Raw genomic sequence first — 21,964 nt, 5'->3', positions numbered from 1 at the left:
CAGTGACCAAGCCAGGATTTAGTTTGTTAATGTCAACACAAAATCTAGGAAAATTTTCTTTGTGGCTCTGTTCCTGTCGGTGAATGGGAAGATCTGAACAGTGAGGAAAATACTAAACCTCATAAGGTGGTGATCAAGTTAAAAGAATATTAGATAAATCAATAATTGGGAATACCTCAACATTGACAAAGGACAATTCTCAATCTCATAAGATTAATCGTATGTTGTCTTGTGCAGAAGACAGCTCCCAGCATCTTGGAACAATTTTTTTTAAAGCTTTTCGGGGTGTGCCATTGATTATCATTGTCTTAGATCTGACAGCTTATCTTTCTCAAGACAAAACTGTACCAAATGAAATTTGTCTAAACAACTTTAACATTAAACACCGGCCATAAATCACATCCACTAAAAAGAGGTCTTATTTATTGGTATTATGCACAACATCAAGTCATTTAAACGTTCTTTATTTTATTTTTTTTGGTGTCAAAATTATTGTTCAGATAACAAGGTACTTTAGGAAACGCGTCAAGGCAGGGGAAGTCTCTGTTCTCCAGAGGCGTATGAAATAATATTCCTTTTAAGAAATGGAATATACTGAGCCCCATGAAATGCAGCAGCTCGCAGAATATTAAGAGGCCCAAGGTCAACAGAGTATGCCTTCTGAAATCCATCCAGAACAGCCATCATCATTACATTTGCTGGTTTCCTTTCAGCTTCATATTTTTTCAGTAGTGATACCTGCATACATTTCACCAATTCAACAAATAAATCTATTGGATTTTCTTAAAGAGTTGATACTTACAACCTTTATAAGAAAAAAATAAAATAAAATAAAATAACCATTAGATGAGATGACATACCTCCCCGATGTCTGTGCCTACGGCAATACCCTCAGCGACGATTCTAGAAAGAGCAAGTGAATCTCCAAAACCCAAATTAACTCCTTGACCAGCCAAGGGATGAACAGTATGCGCTGCATCGCCAATTAGAACCACATGCTTTGATGCGTACTCATTGGCATGCTTTAAAGACAGTGGAAACACCATTCTTTCGGATGCTAACTTGACCACTTTTGGTGGCACTTCAAAGGATTCATTAGCGGATATAGTTACATCTCTTCCGAGCCAAGAAAACATACCTGTAGCACCCCATGAGCTTGACTTAGGATGAGGACCGTAGCCATAATCAAGAGCATGATTTAATGTTTGCACAAACTCATCCTCGTTCATTGATTTACAGTCTTTCGAATTTTCTGGGTTCATGGTCCAGACAATATTGCTAAATTTATCACCCATTGGTAGAAGTGCAATTGGACCAGCAGGTAGAAACCGTTGCCATGCACAATGGTTTTCTTTAGTATGTTCTACTGTACAGATGACAGCATTTTGTGAGTAATTCCATCCAGTAGTGTTGAATCCAGTTAATTCTCTAACTCGTGACTTGCCCCCATCAGCTCCAACCTACAATGTGTGGCATGTAGCCTTTCATGAGCTAATCTCACAGGTGAAAAATGCTATCTGGAATATCTTAACTATGATAGTGAATTAGAGAATCTGATCATTATTTTAAGAATGAACGCAATTTCATCAGCATCCAAGTACAATTACCACCAACTTCGCATAGAGGTTGTTGCCATCACTAAGTTCCAACTTTGCTAAATGCCGTTTAGTGAACAATGCTGTTGCTGATGTGTTGTCCACACCCGTGGAGGAAGAGCTTGGTTGCAAAGTCATTGAAGTTAACTTTGAAGGGTAAATGGTTTTCCGGAAGTCAGAATTCTGTTAAGTTTGATATCAAAGAGATTGAGTTAGTTCCAAAAATTACAAAATGGAATATAATTATGATAACTATGCATCAAATTAGCAAGCATTTTGCGTTCCTTATCGAGTTTCAATGAGAAAATATCAGTCTGGCTAAAATCTAATCTTGCTAGAAAGAATCTATCTATTAATTATGCATCACAGAAATGGCATATATCATACTGAAACCAATGCATTCACAAGGCTAATGTTTTTATGATGCTATTTCTCTCTCCTTTTTTTTTTTTTTTTTTTTTTTTGTAGTTCCCAGAAAAAGCTGGCTTTTTTATGTGTTCATCGAATTCTAAGCTAGAGGCTATTTCTGGACTCCACAAGATTGGTAGCTAGGAAACTTGTGGGACATAATATCCCACATAGGTGGCCTAAAGCGGATTTGAATCTTTGACTTTTTGGGATAGTGTTTTGATGCTATTCTCCACACAGGTTTGAAAAAATAAATCTGAAAGCATAATTGTAAAACTATATGACTCCTTGTTGGCATACAACTAAACATGTAACAATGAAAAGATTTGGTTTTACGATGTCTTAGAGGCAGGAAAGAGCGCTGATAAGAACTTCATATAATGTCCCAAATATTCCAAGACTTTCTTAAGTAATGATGCTGATGCTGTACAGGGAAACTTAGTCCGTTGAACTTTTGTATTTTATAAGACTCAAAAAAATTTATTAAAAAAAAAGTGAACCAGCAGTCCATGAATTACAAAAAATAAAACGATAATTTCTCAACAAACATACTTGGACAAGACAAAAATTCTGAAATTTAAGACACTTTTCAATAAAGAAAGGAATCATATTATAAGTTCAAGATCTTGAGCCAGGCCCAGCCGTAAGGCTTGTACTGAACACTTCACTTATGAAGTTTATGGACTTATTAGTTGCATTTTGATAATTGCAAAAGCTACATGATCTGTTCCCAAAGTAAGTGGTTTGCTAAAGCAATACCTGTAAACATGACAACAATGAGCTATGAAGCACCTTATTCTCCACCACGCACCTGAATCACCAATCCAATATAACCACTGCAATCAGTAACAAAGGGTTAGATGAATGATATGACTCTTCAATCAGTTTGTGCTTACCCTAGAACTTCTTTGTTTACATCTCTTGCATTGTATCTTGTGTACCCTAAGCCAGTATAATCCCAAACCTACAGAATGTCATGAAAAACTGATGAAAATATACATCCCAGAGCACTGTATTACATATTGCATATTTGAGAATAAAATAAAATAAAAAACATATAGAACTATCGAATCAGTGGGTATGGTGATAAATTGCATTCTTTTAAATCAGTCTTGTAACTATAACCATATACATGTCTAGAACCAACTACATGATGCTCTAACATTCTCCTAGGCTTTCATTCTTTGTTTTTAATTCAAATCTATCAGCAGCAGTCACTTGACTCACTTACAATGCATAACTTTCACAGTCAGTTAAATATTCTCTGACCCTAATATGTTTCATAGGTATGGTACACAAGTTACAGATTTATAAATAGACCAAATTTAATGCACATATAAGTAAGGAAAAGACTGTTCATTTTCTTTACAGCACAATAAGTCCATGACTCTGCACATTTTAGCAATTTTGAATAGTATTTAAAATCAAAAGAAAGATAAAAACCAAAAGAAAAAAAAAATATAAGGAAAAAACAATAGTAGCAGAGTAAAAAGACTAAACAAAACAACCATCACCTGCATCCTATCAAAATATGCATGTCGATGCTGTTCAATGTATTGCCAAGCACCAATATCTGGAAAGAAAGCAAAATAGAAGAGAAACCAAACATGTCAAACATCTGTTTCCTTGTCACTTTAAGTAGAAAAGCTATTTCAATTTTGATGTTTCCAATAATAATAGACAAATAGGCCATAGAAACAATAAAAGTGCAGGTCCACCTTGTTAAACAAACACTATAATCAATCAGGCAAAAGGTGGAAATGAATTTCGAGTAGATTTTTTTAACCTAATATATGAAGCAAAAATATTTGATTGATCTAGATAAGAAGGTTATAAAGAACGGTGAACCACACTCCAATGAGTGAAACTTACAAGATTTACCCTCTCACGCAGACAAAGAAACTAAAAGGAACATACACAACAAAACAGCACTTCATTCTCATGAATAAAGAAAAAAGATGAACCTTGAATATTCAGGGTAATTCAATTAATTTGCTTGAGTTTGTGGAAGTTCAAACCGACACTGATAAACATGCGATCAAAAATCAACCATAATTTGAAACAAAGCTGACGGTAAGAGCACTAACACAAATACACAACATTTGATTGGAATCAGATGTAGTAAATATAAAAGGTCATATCAAAAGCAATCTACCATATTTCTATTTTAAACAATCTGCTAATGTGGTGACAACAGCATTTATATAGCTAATTTTTGTCAGCAACTACTACTGATTTTATCTTGTTGTCTAACAAATATTCCAAGCAACCAACTTGTGCTGTGGCTTAAAGGTATGCAGACAACAGAAAGCAACAAGATTAGAGAAGAAGTATATTCTTTAAGATAGAACCTTGTTTATATAAATTTGGTAACATCAATAATTCCCTTCAACACTCATATCCTTTTCTTTATGGCTTTAAGGTATGCAGACAACAGAAAGCAACACAATTAGTGAAGAAGTATATTCTGTAAGATAGAACCTTATTTTTATAAATTTATTAACATCAATAATTCCCTTGAACACTCATATATTTTTTACATATGCACACGATACTCATAGCATAATTCAGGCTCTCAGTAACATCAAGTAAAAATGTCAAGCATTCAACTCTACATAATCAAAAATAATTAAAGCAAGCCATATCTGTCATTCTATTCTTCAATGAAAGATAATAGTTGAACCATTTGCTATAAGGGCTCCCATATATGCAATCAAGGTCAAGTAGTCACCTGAGGCAATCAGACAACAAAAGATATACATGTCTATTTTGACATCCCCAAGCCATAAGATGGAATAAAGAGATAAATCATGTCCTGAAACATTCTTTTTGATATCCATTACTGATATAAAAATATTGGCAGAAAAACATTATTCAATGTCATCTACTTGGCTTTAGGACAAACTAAAATTATCAATAATTTATCTTGCTTTTTCGTGTTTACTATTATCAATAATTCTGTAAATTCACATCCATTACTGATATCAAAATAATGGCAGAATAACATCCTTAAATGCAGCAAATCAATGTATGATGAATGACTGTAAAGCTTAATGTAGTCATTTTAGTGAATCTTATGAACATTCAAACCTCATTGCTCAGATAAAACTTACATAGAGACGTACAATATTTTTAACCAAACTCTCCTAAATAAGCAGAGACAAATATGAAGCTTGAACTCTCTGTAACTATTGTTGATATGAGAATATGAAAATTTAAAAATTTGAAGATGGCACAGGAGAGAGGAAAAATAAATATATCAGACTTAATACCTTTGAAAAATGATATAGTTGCAGGTGTGACTGTACTGACCCTTGGATCAGGAGGGTCCTCTTTCTTTATGCAGTCTCTTTTCACCAAAGCAGGATTGCTATCAATGATGGCAACATTCAAATTTTTTGTCAATGGTGTGGTTGCTGCAACATCCAATAAAATAAAATGATGTGAATTTTAATGCTCTATCAACAAAAATGTGCTATAATGACATTACTGAGGTAATAATGATAGCAATACTGGTGAGATCAAGAGTAACATAGATGATATAGAGGGGGTTTAGTGATCACAGTAACTCTGGTCAAGTTACTGTCATACTGCCTTCTTATATTCATATTTTTGCTAGAACCTCCTCTTTTTTTTTTTTTGGGTAATTTAGAAGCTCCTGTTTTAATACGCTGAGAAATAAGCCCAAACATTGATAAAGCAAACCAGGAGCAAACAGTTAGAATTACAACGACCTTCTGAGTAGAAGGCCAAAATTGAATGCATCAGGGAGAAAAAAAAAAGGAAATAAAGAGAAGAAAACAACTAATAACACACAAAATATTACCTACCTAGAGAACAAGCCAAGGCCATGCCAACCACGCCACCTCCAACAATAGCAACATCATATTGATGATCATTATTTGTAAAACTCTGCTTCACCTCACCCTGCCAGAATGAAAGGAAAAAAAAAAGTACAATATTATGCTTGAATAACCATAACTAAAATTACTTTGAATGAAATTATTTTTCAATAAGAAGAATCTTCGCATGAACTCAAAATCATCAGAGGAAAATAAATCTGGCACAGAGTGACAAGTTACTCTTACAAGCTACCTATAGGCAAGCAGCCAAGCACATCTCAGTCATTCCAGATCCATGAGTACTCCAGCATTTAATACAAACAACAATACCTCATTCTTTAGGAGCATTTTATTTCTATAACTTGTCGTTTGTTCTAGAAAAAGGCGATCCGCTTCTCACATTTCCTTTTTTACTCTTAAGGACTGAAATATTCGTCCATTTCCCACTTTCATAGTATTATTTTATATAAACAAGAATATTTAGGTGTCCATATCCTCATTCTTTTTTTTTTTTTTTTAAAATCTTGAATGACAAATTTCTTTGCAACGAATTGCTAAAATACAAACACTTGTTAAACATCCATTAAGATGAATGTCAACTCTCTAATTAAAGAGTTAGAAATACTTTTTCCATTTGGCAATTCTTTACATAGAGTTGTATATATATAGGTGTGGACCTATATCCGGACTCAAAATCCAGACCTCAATCACTAATCTACTGAGCAATAATGTGTGCATCAGACTCACTTATTCATCTAATTTCAGAATATTGTGTAATAAAATCATGTCCATGATAAAGGCTCCATCCATCTCACTATACCAAACTAAACAAAAACTTTGAAAACAGATTATAATCATCATTTATAAATAGACATTTAGGATAAAATGAAATCATCAATAAATATTATGGCAAAAAGAAAAACAAAAATTACATTGCTTTTTTGGCCAGAATCAGAAGTAGCTGCTACTTTTGCAGCTTCATCACTACACAAATTCCTCCGCTGAACCCTCAAGCCATACACATTTACACAAAGTCTTCTTGCAACGAACCTTTTAAAGAATCAAAATTAATCATTATATTATACCACAAAATTCGTAATTAACTTAATCATTTCAGCATGGAAAATAAAGATGTAGCCGAAAGTAAGTAAGAAGTAAAATTTTGAAAAAAGAAAAATGAAATTTATGAGATTATTCATAAAAATGACTTCTTAAAGAAATAAATAGAGTTTAATAGCAAATTAAAAGTAGAATGAAAGAGTTGAACGGTGAGGTGCGTACCTGTTCATTCTGAAGGACCGTGCATTGTGAAACGAGACAGAAGGGGACTGAAATGAAGAAGAATCTCCGTGAACAGACTGGGCTCTTTTGGTTGCTCCAGGATGGACTTAGCCCAATAGAATTGGGTTGCAAGGATCTGCAAGGCACTTAGTTTGGGTTTGGGGAGTCAAGGTTGAGAAATAAAAGGTCATTTGGTCCATAGATAAGGTAAAGAAAAAATTTGAGGCGCGTTTGATTTATGGAATTTTTTTTTTTTTTTTTTTTTAGTGATCGAGGGTGTTCGGTTCAGTTTACGTATACTTTAACTAATCCCTCGAGACTCTAAAAATACCGACCAGGTAAGAACTCCAATGGCTACCCCTATTAGCAACCGAGGAGAGACTCGAACTCAAGACCTTTTGAGTAATATACCTAAGAGTCACTCGGCTATCCAGAGGTAGTTGATTCAAGGAATGTTGTATTACTGGGAATGTTATATTAATGAGAAGATAGATTACCTTGAAGATTATTGAGAATGTTATATTAAAAATGTATTTGGTTAGATTTAAATAAATTTGTGGGTATGTTATATATATTATTGAAATTGCCCTTCCTTTTTAATATTATAATAAAAAAAATATTATTATTATTATTATTATTATTATTAGAATAAAGATAGGATGATAAACATTTTTCACAACTTTCTCTTACAAACGTTTATGTGATAGTTCACAATTGGTCAACTCGCATTTGATCAGGCGGGACCCATTGCGAGCTGACTAATTACGAGTTAACACATCAGGTTTGTGAGAGAAAGTTAGTGAGAAGGGTTTGTGAGTGCATTATTATTATTTGTTCCCTTTGGTATCGATCATGTGTTCTCTTTGATACCAGACGAAACACAGGATCGATACACACAAAGAAGAGATATGCAGAGATACAAAATAAAACTTAAATAAACATTAACTTAATAATCTTAAAACTTAATAAGATAACGGCGGCAGAGCCTCACTGGAATCATATTAAGAAGTGAGATTAATTTTTAACTAAGTAACGGCGGCAATGCTGCATTGGAACCAGATTAAGTGATGAACAAAATTTAAAAAAACAAAGAACATAAATGAATAAGAAAACTTAAAAGCATATTAAAGAAATTAAAGAACTTAAGTAGTAGATTATAAAGAATAATTAAAACTAAATATGGTATATGATTAAGCATTAAAAGATTAGTTGAAAGACTTAAGAATTTGAACTTACAATGAAGGCTTTCTTTTTTAAGAGCTTTTGAGTGGTTACATATATTGAAAAGAGTGTGGGAAAAGAAACTTAGAGAATTGGTTTACAAAAAGCTTNCCTTTGATTTATGGATTTTTTTTTTTTTTTTTTTTTTAATGATCGGGGGTGTTCAAGTCAGTTTATGCATACCTTAACTAATCCCTCGGGACCCTGGAACTACCGACCGGGTAAGAGCTCAAATGGCTACCCTTATTAGCAACCGAGGAGAGACTCGAACTCAGGACCTCTTGAGTAATACACCCAAGAGTCACTCGGCTACCTAGAGGTAGTTGGTTCAAGGACTGTTGTATTACTGGGAATGTTATATTAATGAGAAGATAGATTACTTTGAAGATTATTAAGAATGTTATATTAAAAATGTATTTGGTTAGATTTGAATAAATTGGTGGTTATGTTATATATATTATTGAAATTGCCCTTTTTTTTTAATATTATAATAAAAATAAAAATAAAAATATTATTATTATTATTATTATTATAAAGATAGGTTGACAAACATTTTTCACAACTTTTTCTTACAAACGTTGACGTAACAGTTCGCAATTGGTCAGCTCGCATTTGATCAGGCGAAACCCATTGCGAGCTGACCAATTACGAGCTGACACATCGCGTTTGTGAGAGAAAGTTAGTGAGAAGGGTTTGTGGGTGTATTATTATTGGCTCCGTTTGGTTCACAATTTTGTGTTTTTGGGAAAAGTTTTTTGAAAAAAGTTAAAAAAAAAAGTTGAATTGGGCGGGTATTACGATGTAGGATTTACAAATTGATAAAATACCCCTTATGTTTGTTTTTTTACAAAACACCCATTATAATAAAACATTAAAAGTTAACAAAAACACCCCCAATCCACCCTCAAATACGGACAGCCGGCCACCACCGCCGGAGGGTGGCCGGAGTCGCCGTAACAAAAACATTAAAAATATTTAGGGGTATTTAATTGAATTAACAAATTTAGGGGATTTAAAAAATGTTGAATAAAGTTGAATAATATTGTAAGTTTTTGGGTATTTTACTGTTTAACTTTTTTGGGAATACTAAAAGTAGTATTCCCAAAATCCAACCAAACGAAGCCATTATTATTATTATTATTATTATTATTATTATTTGTTCCTTGTGGTATCGATCCTGTGTTCTCTCTGATACCAGACGAAACACAAGATCGATACACACAAAGAAGAGATATGTAGAGATATAAAATAAAACTTAAATAAACATTAACTTAATAATCTTAAAACTTAATAAGATAATGGCAACAGAGCCGCACTGGAATCATATTAAGAAGTGAGGTTAATTTTTAATTGGGTAACGACAGCAATGCCGCATTCGAACAAGATTAAGTGATGAACAAAATTTAAAGAAACAAAGAACATAAATGAATAAGAAAACTTAAAAGCATATTAAAGAACTTAAGTAGTAGATTATAAAGAATAATTAAAACTAAATATGGTATATGATTAAGCATTAAAAGATTAGTTGAAAGATTTAAGAATTTGAACTTACAATGAAGGCTTTCTTTTTGAAGAGCTTTTGAGTGGTTATATATATTGAAAAGAGTGTGGGAAAAGAAACTTAGAGAATTGGCTTACAAAAAATTTGGTTTACAATGACCGAGAATACACAATTTATATAAATTTTAGCCTATTGTAACATCACATGGATACTATTGAGGGAATCTTTTTTTTATTAGAGCATCAAATGTCTCTTTTGGCAGGGAATCTTTCACTCTTCTTTTTTATGCCAAAGATTCTCTGATTCGGATGTCAATTGAGAAGTTCTTTGGCCATTCTTCTTGTGAGAGAGAAGGTGATTTTGAACTGTTCAGAGTAAATTAGATGATTCCATAATAGTCATCTTCATTGCTCTGGGCAAGATTGACCGAGGCACTAGAGCTTTGGTTAGATTCTTCTTCTTCTTCTTCTTCATCTTGTAGTTGAGAGAGAATAGTCTTGAGGTGGTCTTTCAGTTCTTATTTTGTTTTCGCTCCTGCTAAGGATACTGATGCCATAATCTTTTTTTGTAAAAATTTGGCAATTTCAGGGGTAATTGCCTGAGCTGGATGTGGTATATTTGAGAGACAAAGTTTGATTTTTTCTTTGGACACATGGGATGCATCACATTTATCCCACCACTTGACTTTAAATTTCCGGATCAAATTAGGGAGATTGCTAATATTTTGGACAATTTCATATTCCCATTGCAAAATCCACGAAAGGTGGAACTTTACTGAGAAATGAAGTGATGGAGGGAAATTTGAATCTGCTTCGAAAACTTTGAATTTTAGCTTGAACTCATTGAATCCTTCTTGGACAGTTGGGGGTAGGATTTCAAGAATTAATCCAAAATGATCCCACCATTGAGCAAACCAATTGGAAAGTCTGAATAAAGTGCTTCTTCTTAAATAAATCATCCAGGAGTGCCTGTGATGACTATTTTGGAGAAAGGGTGATTTTTTCTCGGCCCTTTGATAGTCCCAGTAATTATATCCAGGCAGATCAAAATTTTGGGAAATTTTTTTGAATTGGTTTGGATTGGATCCCCAATCAAAAGGACTAAAGATCTTCATGATATGAAAGGTTGAATGAGTGATAAATTCTGGTTGGTTTTTATCTTCATAGTCTTTAAACTCACAAGAGTTTGAATCAATAAGAATAAACTCATAAAAAATTTTAGTTTTCCTTAAATCTTCAGTGAAAAAATGAAAACCTTTTGGAAAAATTTGTTGAACTAATTGTTCAAGGTTTTTAAAATCATATCCATCTTCGAAAACCAAAAGATTTGAAACAATTCCTTTTTGAATATATTTTTGTCTAGGTTTAAAGGCTTTTAATGGTGTAGTTGCAGGAACAAGTTCTTTATTTTTTTAAGGAGCAATTTGAGTTGCCTTTTGTAGTTCACTTAATGAATTTTTTCACATTGGGAAAATTCTTGGGAACTTCTTGGAAGAGTTTGTGGATCTTTAAATTTCAAAATTTATTTTATGGAAAATTTGATGTTAGCCCAATCATGGCTAGGGCTGCTTCTGGACTTTGCTGAAAAGAGTTGATTCAAGTTTGGATTCGCTCTGTATTTGTTGGGCTCTGAGAAGAGCTTGTTGAGGCTATGCCTTTACCTTTTGATTGTTGGGTTTTTTCTTGGGCTTCTTCTTCACATACTAGTTCATACCATGATTTAGTGTTTGTGGGCTTTTAGGGTTGGTCTTTTTGGGTGGCATGATGGTTACCTCCCTTGAAGGAATTCCCTGGTAAGGAAGTTAGGTAGGGAATTAGCTTCTCCTTTGATGTATTCAATGTGAAAATCAAACACACATAAAATTGCTTGCCATCTTGCAAAAATTTGTTTTAATGCAATATTTTGAACATCTTTTTGTAAAACATGTTTAGCAATTTGGCAATCAATACGAAGTAAAAATTTTTGATTGAGTAAATCACTTTGAAATTTAGAAATGCATAAGATAATGGATCAAATTTCTTTTTTGACAGTGGAGTATTTTTGTTAAGTTCATTCCAAAATTTGGAAGGATATTGGACAACTTGTTCTCTGTTATCTTTTACTTGTTTGAGAATACCTCCATATCCAAAATCTGAGGCATCTATTTCTACTATTTTGAAGGCTAATGAGTCTGCTAAATGCAAACATGACAAGTGGGTAATTTGGACTTTAATCTGTCGGATTATATTAGTGTGCTAACTTGTCCATGGTTTTAGATTTTTCTTCAATCTTTCATATAAAGGTTTGCAAATTTGACTAAGTTTTGGATAGAAATCCATTATATAATTAATACTTCTTAAGAATTTTTGTAATTGAGTTTTGTCGGTGATGACATCTGGGAATTTTTGACCAAATTCAATTGATCTTTGAATAGGTATGATTATACCATTGTAGATTATTTGACCTAAAAATCGGATCCTTGTTTGGAAATTGTTTATTTTAGTTTTTGATACAACTAAACAATTTGTTTTGACAATGTGAATTAATGTTTTTAAATGTTTAAGGTGTTGATCTATACTAGATGAAAATATAAGAACATCATCTATATAGACAATAAGGAATTGAAAGTATGGATTGAATATATCATTCATTATTCTTTGGAATTCCGATGGGGCATTTTTAACTCAAAGGGCATTACATTCCACTCATATTGACCAATTGGTACAGTAAATGCAGTTTTCTATCTATCTTCTAGTGTAATTTGGATTTGCCAAAATCCAGATTTCATGTCAAATTTGGACAAGATTTTTAAATTGGATAGTTTTTGTAATAAATCTTTTTTGTTTGGGATTGGGTATCTTATCCATCTTTAGGTTGTATTAAGAGGTTTATAATTTATGGCAAGTCTTGGAACTCCTCGTACAAGTTCAGCATTTTTCTGAACATAGAAGGCCGAGCAATTCCAAGGAGACTTGCTTTACCTAATTTATTTATTTATTTATTTATTTATTTGTAGAAGATCATTGATTTCCTTTTTACAATGTTCTTCTAGTTCCTTATGCATTTGTATTGGTCTTGCTTTCGCGGGTATTTCTTTTTCATCAAAATCTTTCTGATAAGGCAAACTGACCATATGTTTTTTTCTTTCCCAAAAAGCATTAGATAGGTCAGAGTATATTTGAGTTTTAATAGTTTTTTGTATTTGATTTATCTTCGAGCGGATATCATTCTGTTGATGTTGAGATTCGATTCTTTTAGTTTTGACTTCTTCTTGGAGGAAGTGTATATGTTTTTATTTGTTTAGAATAATGTGATTAATTTCGTTCTTGGATGTTGAATATTCGTGGAGAATATTAAGGTTTTTTTGGATGGGTTTGTGTGTAAATTTGAAAACAAGAACTTCACTCATTATTTTTGTGGATATTCCTTATTTATCAACACTAAATGGTTGTATTAAATTACAGAAGGGTGTCCCTAATATTATATTTCTTCTCAAATTTTTTACTAATAAAAATGAGGTTTTTAAACAAATATTTTGATTACAGACTTTAACATCTGATAGTTTGTAATTGATAAAAAGTGTTGATCCATTGGCTGACTTAGTAGATTCTAGTGTTTTTTCAAAATATTTTGAAGGAACTAATCCTTCTTGGATACAATTGAAATCTGCTCTAGTATCAAATAGAGCAAGTGTTTTTAGGATAAATTCATCATTGATTAAGAATTTTATCTTAATATGCTATTTTTTATAAGTTATTTGAGTTACCGTATTTATAAAATCTTCATTATGATCTTCATCATCTTCAAATTCTTTAGATTTATCTTTATCTTTAACAAGTAATTTCGAATGTTGTTTTTGTTGTTCTTTTAATTCTTTGATTTCAATTTTTATTTNTTAACTTCTTCTTGGAGGAAGTGTATATGTTTTTGTTTGTTTAGAATAATGTGATTAATTTCATTCTTGGATGTTGAATATTCTTGGAGAATATTAAGGTTTTTTTGGATGGGTTTGTGTGTAAATTTGAAAATAAGAACTTCACCCATTATTTTTGAGGATATTCCTGATTCATCAACATTAAATAGTTGTATTAAATTACTGAAGGGTGCCCCTAATATTATATTTCTTCTCAAATTTTTTACTAATAAAAAGGAGGTTTTTAAACAAATAATTTGATTACAAACTTTAACATCTGATAGTTTGTAATTGATAAAAAGTGTTGATCTATTGGCTGACTTAGCAGATTCTAGTGTTTTTTCAAAATAGTTTGGAGGAACTAATCCTTCTTGGGTACAATTGAAATCTGCTCTAATATCAAATAGAGCAATTGTTTTAAGGATAAATTCATCATTGATTAAGAGTTCTATCTTAATATACCATTTTTTATAAGTTATTTAGGTTACCGTATTTATAAAATCTTCATTATGATCTTCATCATCTTCAAATTCTTTAGATTTATCTTTATCTTTAACAAGTAATTTCGAATGTTGTTTTTGTTGTTCTTTTAATTCTTTGATTTCAATTTTTATTTGTTGAATTTCTTTTGTTAAATCTTCAAGTGTTAATTTCCTTTTTTCTTATTTTTCAAATTTGTCAATAATATTCTGGAAACTATAAGCTTTATGGGTTTCTATTTTCCTATCAGTTTTTTCGAAGGTATTTTTTAGTCTTTCTAGATACTCTTTTCTTAAAAGAGGGTTATCAATTTTATTAACGGCTTCTAGGAGGAATTATTGGTCTTTCGTTAAGACATTTGTTTCATTTTCACTTGAGGTTTTAATTTCATCAATTTGGTTGTCATCGAACATTTCTTTTTCGCTTGAGTCTGAATCAAAGGATTGAATCATTAACATTTCAATTTTATTTATGATTTCTTCATCAGGACTTAATTATTTAATTCCTTTACTAATTTTGCAATACTTAGCGATATGACCTTGTTTACCACATCTAAAGCACGTAAATTATTTTGTGGGTTTTTCTGTTTTAGAAAATTTGCTTTGTTGATAAGTTTTTTTTTTCTTTTAAATGTGGGTTTGTATGGGTTTTTCTTGTACGTATTGTTCTAATGATTATTCATGGTTTTATCACATTGACCTTTGCAGGTAATTTTTTTTCTTGGTTTTCTTTCTTTAAAAAGAATTTTTGTGGTGGCTGTCAAATTGTTAACAAAAACTTCTTAATTCTTTTCCTAGTTGTTTTCTTTCTTTTTGCCTTTGGTAAGCAAGTTTTTCATCTTTTTCATTCCAACTTTTTGAACGAAACTATGTAATTGTCTATAAGTTAAATTGTCATATGGTATAATACCCTCATATTGTTTTCTAATTTTTTCTCTAATCTTTTCAGCTAAGATGTTGGGTAATCCTGCTAAAAATTTAACCTTCCAATAAGCTTTGTTACTATCAGGCATTTCCATAACTCTAACAAAGAATGTTTCTTTATACCACCTATAATCATGAAGGGTTTTGCATTTTAAGTTCATTAATGCAGCTTGACTTTTGTCTTTACATTTGCAGGGTCTCCTACAAAGTGAAGAGTTATTGCAAAAATTAAGGTATTAACAGCATCCTGAATTTCATTATCATCTTCATCCAAAATTGGTATTCCATTATCATCAATTTTGACTATGTTAGGAATTTCATTTGGGTTTTGATCTTGTTGGCGGCTATCCCACCAAGATTCGAGAAAGCCAGTGAAACTAGCTACTAATAAGTCAGCTATGGCTTGGTCTGTTGAATTATGTTTAGTCCTATCGGCAATATTAACCATGATCATTTGTTATAAGACCATACTAATATTATAACCAGACATCCCATCTATGTTCCATTCATAGATAGAATTGACATTGTATTTTATTTGTTGTATTTGAGATGATTCTTCCAATACTAAATCTGGGGCTGATAATACATTTTTTTGGGGTTTTTTTCCAATTCATGTTGTTGATTTGAATAGAATTATCACTCGATGATGTATTTTGATCATCAGCTTCCGATGATTCTAATGAATCAGTTTTGCCAATAAAATTTATATGTCTAGAAGTTTGTGGAGTTTATGGTGAAACAATGCTAGAGAATTCTTCTTTTATTTGGTTGAGTTTTTTATTGATTTCTAGCATAAATTCTTCTTTGTTCGTTAAATTTTTAGTGTATTTTGGAGGGATCTCGTGTGGAATGAATAAAGGTTTATTATTAGGATTGGTTTTCCTACAATATCTTCAATTCTACTCAATTGTTCGCCAATAGTATTCAAGCATTGGTTTGTATAATTATTTTGTTGATAAATATTTTTTATATCATTTCACTTAAATTTTCTTTGACCTTAAAAGGTGAAGCCTTAATTTCTACTCCTTTGTAGGGAATCGTTACTTCTGCTAAAGGTGGATGAATTGATTCTATTTCTTCGATATCTTTTCCTCTTGTGATTTTCCATTATTTGCTTTTGTTTGGACATTGATTGTTTTTTCACTTTCAAACCATTGAAAGAAAGGTATAAGAATTTGGTGCAATTTCATAAAGTTGTAATAATTTTGTTGGATTATATTCCTTTCTTTTATATTAAAAGTTTTTAAGAATTTTTCCCTTAATTTTTTATTTTCTTCCAAATAAAAATCATTTCTTAAGAAGATTTTATCTATTTCAAATTTTTCAATCATGTTTAATTCTAGCAAATCTGTCATTTCAGAATAAGTCAGAGATATTCTTTGTGATTGGAGGTGGAACAAATGGGCCGGGTTAGGCGGGTCAACCCTAACTCGACTCGCAATGAAGAGGGTTGAACTCGAACCGCCAATATGGTTGTCCGGGTTGCAAAATGGCAACCCGTCAACCCAGCGGGTGGCTGTTTTGTCCCTTCTGAGAAGGACTGCCAACCTGCCGGGTTGGCTATTGTCAACCCGGCGGGTTGGCTGTTACACACTAAAGGTCAACCCGTCGGGTTGACCCGCGGGTTGGCCGAAAAATAATTAAAAATAATTAAAAAATTAATTTGTTTTTTCAAATTACCCTTTTACCCTTGAAATATAGCCATTTTATAGCCGTTGGAGGGGTCTTTTTCGTCATTTTTCTTTCCCTTTTTTTTTTTCTATAAATTGGCCATAAACTCTCACATTTTTCTCACAACTCAAATTCTCTCATTCTCTCATATTCTCTAATCTCTAATCTCTCAATTATTCATTTATTCTCTTAATCTCTTTGTTATCAATTTGCTCGTATTTTAATTTTTATTAGTTTTTGCAATTTTTAATTCATATTTCCAATTTTCCAAATTCCAATTTCCATATTCCAATTCTCTTTCTTTAATTTTTATTTCTTCTACATCAATTTTTTTTTTTTCAACTACAATGGATAGATATTTCTCTCCCATCAATTACAATGATGAAGGAAACTACTATCCTAGTCCTAGTCCCGCTGATTTTACTAACATAAATGCAGGAGGAGATTCAAATAGTCCCGCTTTCCCATTCTCAGAATCCGATACACCTCAAAATATGCCCCCGATTCCAACAGCTCCCGGTGGTTCTAGAAGTCGTCCTCGTAATCGTCGTGCTCGTCCAACTTCATCTCAAGCTGAGGCGGGATCATCAACTGCCGTCGAAAGCGAAGACAGACACACATCAGACGTTTGGGCGCATTTCGACAAGTTTTACGAGACAGAAAATGGCGTTCAAGTCAAGAAAGCAAGATGCAAATATTGTGCAAATGTTTATAAAGCTGATTCAGGTAATGGTACTAGTACTTTAAAAAGGCATGCTAATAAACATATTAATCAACATGGAAATAGAGAAAGCAATCAAACTCAAATAACTAATATGGGTACTACTTGGCGTTATAATTCTGATGTATATAGGGAACAGTTAGCTTTATATATTGCTGCATCTGATCAACCTATTAATATGGCAGAAGATAAATATTTTGAAAGATTTGTTCAAAATTCATTTTTTCCAGGATTTAAAAGTTATTCTAAAACTGCAACTAGAAATGATTTAATAAAATTGTTTAAAAAAATGAAATTAGAATTAAAAAATAAATTTCATACTTGTCATATTAGTGTGGCTTTAACTGCTGATATTTGGAGTGGTAGAGCTAAACAAGATTATATTTGTGTGACTAGTCATTATTTTGATAATGAATTTAAATTAAATAAATCTTTATTAGGATTTAGATTAATGGATGTGGATCATAGTGGTTTAGAAATCTATAATAAAATTATTGAAGTTTTAGAAGATTATGATATTATTGATAAAGTGATAAGTTTAACTTTAGATAATGCAAGTTCTAATAGTAAAGCTATAGAATTTTTTCAAAATAATTATCTTTTATATAATAATTTGAAGTTTTTTCACCAACGTTGTGCATGTCATGTTATTAATTTAATTGTGAAAAGTGGTATGAAAACAATTAAAAAAAATATTGATAGAATTAGGGAATCTTTAGCTTGGATTACTAGTAGTAATAAAAGAAATGCTGAATTTCAAGAAGCTTGTATAAAATCAAATATGTCTCCTAGAACTTTTGCATTAGATATGCCTGTTAGATGGAATAGTACTTATTTAATGCTTGATTCATGTTTACCTTATGCTAATATAATTAGTTATTTTGTAGCAAATAATAGAGGTCCTCATCATTTGGTAGAAAATGATTGGAAGATAGCTAAAGTATTTCATTCTTTTCTCAAATGTTTTTACCAAGCCACTTTACAACTTTCTGGTGTGTATTATCCTACTAGTCCATTGGTAATACATGCAATTATAAAAATTTCCGAGTTATTTACAAAAAACAAAGACAATGAAATTTTACATGCACCAATAAAGGCAATGGAAAATTTTTTTTTGAAATATTGGAAACCCGTTCCTTTTCTTTATTGTTTAGGTGCTATATTTGATCCTAGAATTAAATTAGCACGTTTAGAAAATGGTTTTGACAATTTAAGTGAAAATTTACAAAACGAATCATATGTCAATCAAATAGGAGAGGTAAAAAATAGTCTTTTCGAAGTATATTTCCAATATGAAAACAGGTATGGGAACCCGCAAAGACACGAAATACAAAGGGAAGTTTCAAATGAAGAAACAAATGAAGACTTCTACAGCTGGAGTGCATTTAATAGGCCGAAGAGGAAACGAACCCGAAGCACAGGTGCAGCCTCCTCTTCAGAAGCACCAACGGCAACAACGAATCTACCGGCCGCCCTACAGTCACAGAGTAACGAGCTTCAACAATATTTGGGAACTCCTGAAATGTTACCAACAGATCCACAACAAAGAGCCAACTTTGATGTCTTGGAATATTAGAAAACCAAAAAATGTATTTTTCCGGTATTATCAAGATTTGCCTTGGATGTTTTTGCTGTTCCAGTCTCAACCGTCTCATCCGAACAAACATTTAGTGCAAGTGGAAGAATTTTAAATGAAAAGAGGACTAAACTTTCACAAAAAATGATTGAAGTCCTCACATGTCTTCGAGATTGGGAACGGTCGTGCCATCAAGGTCAATACGAGGTTGTCGACGATACTTTAATAGAATCATTTTAATTTTGTAATATAGATGATACAGATGAGGGAGGTCCTAGTGAACCCCAAAATTAGTTGTTTTGTAAATTATAACTTGTAAATTAATTATCAATTATTGCACTCTTTTTTCCTTACCAAGTTTTTGTCACATTGGGTTTTTCTTGGTGAGGTTTTTAACGAGGCAATAGTTATTGTAATTTCTTATTTTATTTTTTAATAAATGAATAAATTTAATTTTTCTTATATTACAATTTTAATGTATTAAAATTGAATTAATATTTGGAATGTTAACAAAAAAAAAAAAATTAAATTAATTTAATTATTGATATTTGAAAAGGAGTTAACTAAAAACAATTACATTTATTCATTTATAAAGTTTTAATTATTCATTTGAAAAGTTAATTAAACATTTAAACTTAAACAAAACAAAATAAAAAAAAAAAAAATCAAAAAGAGGGTTAACTCGGCCCAACCCGCGGCCTAACCCGGCGGGTTAGGGTTGGCGGTCCGGGTTGGGCCAGCTAATTCCCCACCCTGCCAATGTTGGCGGGCGGGTCAGGACCGACCCGCCACTTTGCGCAACCCGCCGCGGGTCGGGCTGCTTTTCCACCTTTATTTGTGATGTCTCTTCCCCATCTTGCTAGGAAGGTGTTTGAACTGAATAATAAGATTGTGGTATTGTTGAGGAATTATCTATTCCCTGGATATTTGTTTTAGCTTAGGTAGGCCTAGGGGGGTCTCTTACTGAACAAGAAAATCTTCGTTGTTCAAGAGGTTCTTTGGGATTTAATCTGGATGAGGGTAAGTGTGAGTCATCCAAACTTATTCTTGGAGGCCTATTAAACCTAATATGAACACTTTCATCATAATTTTCAATTATGTTTTCAATCTCTGTATTTTGGATTGGTTGGGTTAAAGGTTTGGGAATTCTCATTTTTAAGGGTATGACTGCATTTGCTAATCCCTAATCTTCTAGTAAAGTAATTTGATGCCAACTTATTGTTTTAGGAATTGTTATGTTTGATATTGTTAAATCAATTTGAAACAATACTGCGTGGCCTTTTTGATCATGATTAATGGCTCTAGTTTCAGAAGCAGATTGAATTACTTTGTATTGGATCCTATAAATGGTTGCTATAGGAATGGTTCCTGGTTTTAACTCATAACCAAACGTTTTAATATGCAAAGTTAAAACATCTAGTGTATTTTGGTCATCTAAACAGACTGTGAAATCATGATGACAATTTAAATAAATTGGTCCATTGGACAGATTGGATTCTTTTGTTCCTAGCAGAGAATCTCTAATTCTTAGCCATCTACAATCTCTCAAACAAGCAAAGATGGCAATGTCCATGCCTTCAATGCTTAAAGGTTTGATTCCTATTTGGACTAATTGTATATGAAGATAATTATATTTCTTTTTGTATTTTTCAACCATTTCATTAGAGATTAGCCTAGTTATTTGAGTTGAATTATTTACCTTAAGAGTCTTTTCTTCTGTTTTAATTATGTATTTTGATTTGTTTAAGGGGTTTACCCTATTGAGATGTCTATTACAGAAATTTTGGGAATGTTCCATTTATCAAAGTGTTTTTGCAAATCTTGGGGTCTTATGACCTGTTTATCTTTTTGTGTACAACCTTGACTTGTTTCAATTATATTGTCATTTTGATTTATACAAATCTCTTCTTGATGAACAATTTTTTCATCTCTAGTATTCAAACTGAAAGTAGACACTGATCTAGAAAAGTTGTCCATTTTGTTCATCATCTATTTCTTTCCCTACAGTGGTTGATCTAAGGGACTTACAACGGTTACATCCTACAACCCTACATGTAACGCCCCGCTTAAGGTACGTATTTAAGATTTGCTGTAATACTTAAAAGTTCATTGATTCAGTTTCAATTGAGTTTGTATGTTGTATTGGTCAAGAATTTGCTTTGAGTTTGGTTGAGATTTGGTGAATTTTGGAAATCTAAGCTTCGCCGGGCGAAGGAGAATCTTCGCCGCGGCGATGAGGTGCTGACCCATGGGTAGGTTCTACCCTGTTTCGCCGGGGCGACGAAAGTTCTTCGCCACGGCACGCGAGCCTAATAAAAAGTTTCTTGAGTTTTCTAGAGAATTCTTCCTTTGAGGCACAATGACCATTCTACCCCTAATTAGTAGAAAAGTGGGAGTAAAATGTAAGGAAATTTAGTAGAGAATGTGTTGGTAATAAGGGTGTTTTTGCAAAGAATCAAAGGATATGGATGGAATTTCCAAGGAAGAGCAAGGAAAATGGGAAATGATGGTTATAATATGAGTTAAAAAGAGTTAAAGTGTAGAGAAACCTTTTAGTGTAGAGAAACCTTTTATTCATCCATTTCCACCGCCATAACCATTCTCTAACTTCTCTCAATTCTCCATCCAATCTTCCAGATTTCCAAGGACTTTTGAGAGTTTTGAGTAGATTTTAATCTAAAGCATCCTTAGGTAGGATTCTTGCTTTAGAGAGTTTTAGTATGTTTTGGTTAAAGTCTTATGTGTTGATGTTGTTGTTGTTTAAAGTTGTAGAGAGAAATCAAGCTACCAAAGGAAGGGAAAAGTGTTAGAGAGAGTATTCCCTCACAAGGTAAGTAAATCCAACCAAGTTGA

At 32.2% G+C, this 21,964-nt stretch overlaps 1 protein-coding gene across 1 annotated transcript; it reads right to left on the bottom strand.

The window, feature by feature from the left end:
- Positions 1-400: 400 nt before the first annotated feature.
- On the bottom strand, positions 401-7,216 carry LOC116143039 (ubiquinone biosynthesis monooxygenase COQ6, mitochondrial). The gene is made up of 10 exons (XM_031428453.1): positions 7,127-7,216; positions 6,778-6,895; positions 5,834-5,930; positions 5,276-5,419; positions 3,518-3,576; positions 2,900-2,967; positions 2,763-2,814; positions 1,608-1,778; positions 861-1,460; positions 401-738 (listed from the first exon to the last, which is right to left on the bottom strand). Exons 1-10 carry the CDS (start codon positions 7,132-7,134, stop codon positions 526-528), a joined length of 1,530 nt encoding a protein of 509 aa, XP_031284313.1. The 5' UTR covers positions 7,135-7,216; the 3' UTR covers positions 401-525.
- Between the last annotated feature and the right edge of the window lie 14,748 nt (positions 7,217-21,964).

This window comes from Pistacia vera, unplaced genomic scaffold, assembly GCF_008641045.1.
Source record: "Pistacia vera cultivar Batoury unplaced genomic scaffold, PisVer_v2 Contig425, whole genome shotgun sequence".
NCBI classification, from domain to species: domain Eukaryota; kingdom Viridiplantae; phylum Streptophyta; class Magnoliopsida; order Sapindales; family Anacardiaceae; genus Pistacia; species Pistacia vera.
The sequence above is the reverse complement of the archived record's forward strand: the minus strand, read 5'-3'. Positions and strand labels throughout refer to the sequence as shown.

Bases quoted from the DNA above. Each gene is read 5' to 3' on its own strand.
- LOC116143039 (XM_031428453.1), bottom strand. The intron at 5,420-5,833 runs GTAGGTAATATT...TGGATGTTGCAG, and splicing joins GGCCTTGGCTTGTTCTCTAG to CAACCACACCATTGACAAAA. The intron at 739-860 runs GTATGTCATCTC...AAATGTATGCAG, and splicing joins TAGGCACAGACATCGGGGAG to GTATCACTACTGAAAAAATA.